The sequence below is a fragment of the Micropterus dolomieu genome, linkage group LG02, assembly GCF_021292245.1.
Source record: "Micropterus dolomieu isolate WLL.071019.BEF.003 ecotype Adirondacks linkage group LG02, ASM2129224v1, whole genome shotgun sequence".
In the NCBI taxonomy this organism is placed as follows: Eukaryota; Metazoa; Chordata; class Actinopteri; order Centrarchiformes; family Centrarchidae; genus Micropterus; species Micropterus dolomieu.
In genome coordinates, this window is record NC_060151.1 from 4,360,450 (window position 1) to 4,362,008 (window position 1,559).

Sequence of the window (1,559 nt, forward strand, 5' to 3'; positions counted from 1 at the left end):
TTTTATTTATTGCAAAATTATTATTAATTAATTTACTAATAGTTTGACTTGTCAGGCCTTCACAAAAAGGCCTTTACAAATTTAAAAATTAATTAATTAAATTTGTCATTGACAAAAGGGCACTTTGGGCATCAAAGGTCAAAAGGGCAGGTGCTCAAGCACCCATTGCACCCCCCTCTGCACGTGCATGGTAAGAAGGCAGCACAGGAAGCAGACTTGATTAGTTCACGACTCTCAGCTGTGGGTCTCTAGGTTTGAGTCGTTCATTTCTCACGTGAAAGCTCAGCTACTGTGGAGCAGACATGAACTATCCGTTTACCACTCTTCGGAGTCTTTCGTTCATGCAGCAGGCTGAGGCTGATCTTTCTGATACGCTCATCCAATATTACTCAGTTTGAGGGAAGACAATGAGATGGTATAAGACCCTTTTCTACCATTTTGTTGAAATTTCTATTGTAAATTCATACATCCTGTTCAAACACATGCACACTGGGCAATCAGAGAGACTCAATACACAAACAATGTAGAGAAGTCCTGATGAAAGACCCCACTGCACTGCAGCAAGGGCAATGTTGACTGATGTCTCACGTCATCCAGGAACTGCTTTCAAGAGTAGACTACCATATGAGAAGGTAGAACATTTTGAGACCATTTCAGAGTGACAGGGCAAGGCGCACGCACATCTCCTGATACAGTAACATAGTAATTATTACTTGTTCATGTTGAATGAAAACATTTTGGGTATGTTCTACACACACCTGATTCATTTGTAATAAAACTAGCCTATTTGCAGACAATCTCATAATTTAGTTGCTTTTTATTGATTTTATACTGTGCACAATGGTAGAACCTTATGATGCACTGGGTAAATGTCATGGCCAAAGACTTCGTTGTGTCCACACAGCCCCCTGTAGGGGAAATGAGTTGTATGTTCTAGCCAGATTTCCTTTGAAGAGGTTTATATTAAAAAAAAAAAAAAAACCCAACACACACACAACCACAATATCCAACCATGATTACTGGGCTTTACAGGAATAACTTTTTATCATACAAAAGTTATTGTAGAACATCTAGTAAAATTGCTAAGTTTAAGAAGGAAGAGCTCTTTGTTGAAGTAGTGGGCGGCCCTGAAAAGGGCCTTTGTGTTGCTGGGTGCATCAGCGGGTTCACTTGGAGCTGGTGTACTTGGTCACGGCCTTGGTACCTTCAGACACGGCGTGCTTGGCCAGCTCACCGGGCAGCAGCAGGCGGACGGCGGTCTGGATCTCCCTGGAGGTGATGGTGGAGCGCTTGTTGTAGTGAGCCAGACGGGAGGACTCGCCGGCGATGCGCTCGAAGATGTCGCTCACGAACGAGTTCATGATCAGCATGGCCTTGGACGAGATGCCGGTGTCGGGGTGGACCTGCTTCAGGACCTTGTACACGTAGATGGCGTAGCTCTCCTTCCTGGTCTTCCTCTTCTTCTTGCCGGTCTTGGAGACGCTCTTAGAAACGGCTTTCTTTGAGCCCTTCTTCGGCGCTTTCACGGGATCAGGCATCGTGAGTTTCGTGTGAGTAGA

The 1,559-nt window shown here is 44.5% G+C and overlaps 1 protein-coding gene across 1 annotated transcript; it reads right to left on the minus strand.

Moving 5' to 3' along the window:
- Positions 1–799: 799 nt before the first annotated feature.
- LOC123984252 (histone H2B 1/2-like) lies at positions 800–1,559 on the minus strand. The gene is made up of 2 exons (XM_046071042.1): positions 1,147–1,559; positions 800–912 (listed from the first exon to the last, which is right to left on the minus strand). The coding sequence occupies exon 1, from the start codon at positions 1,536–1,538 to the stop codon at positions 1,167–1,169; it is 372 nt and encodes a 123-aa protein (XP_045926998.1). The 5' UTR covers positions 1,539–1,559; the 3' UTR covers positions 800–912; positions 1,147–1,166.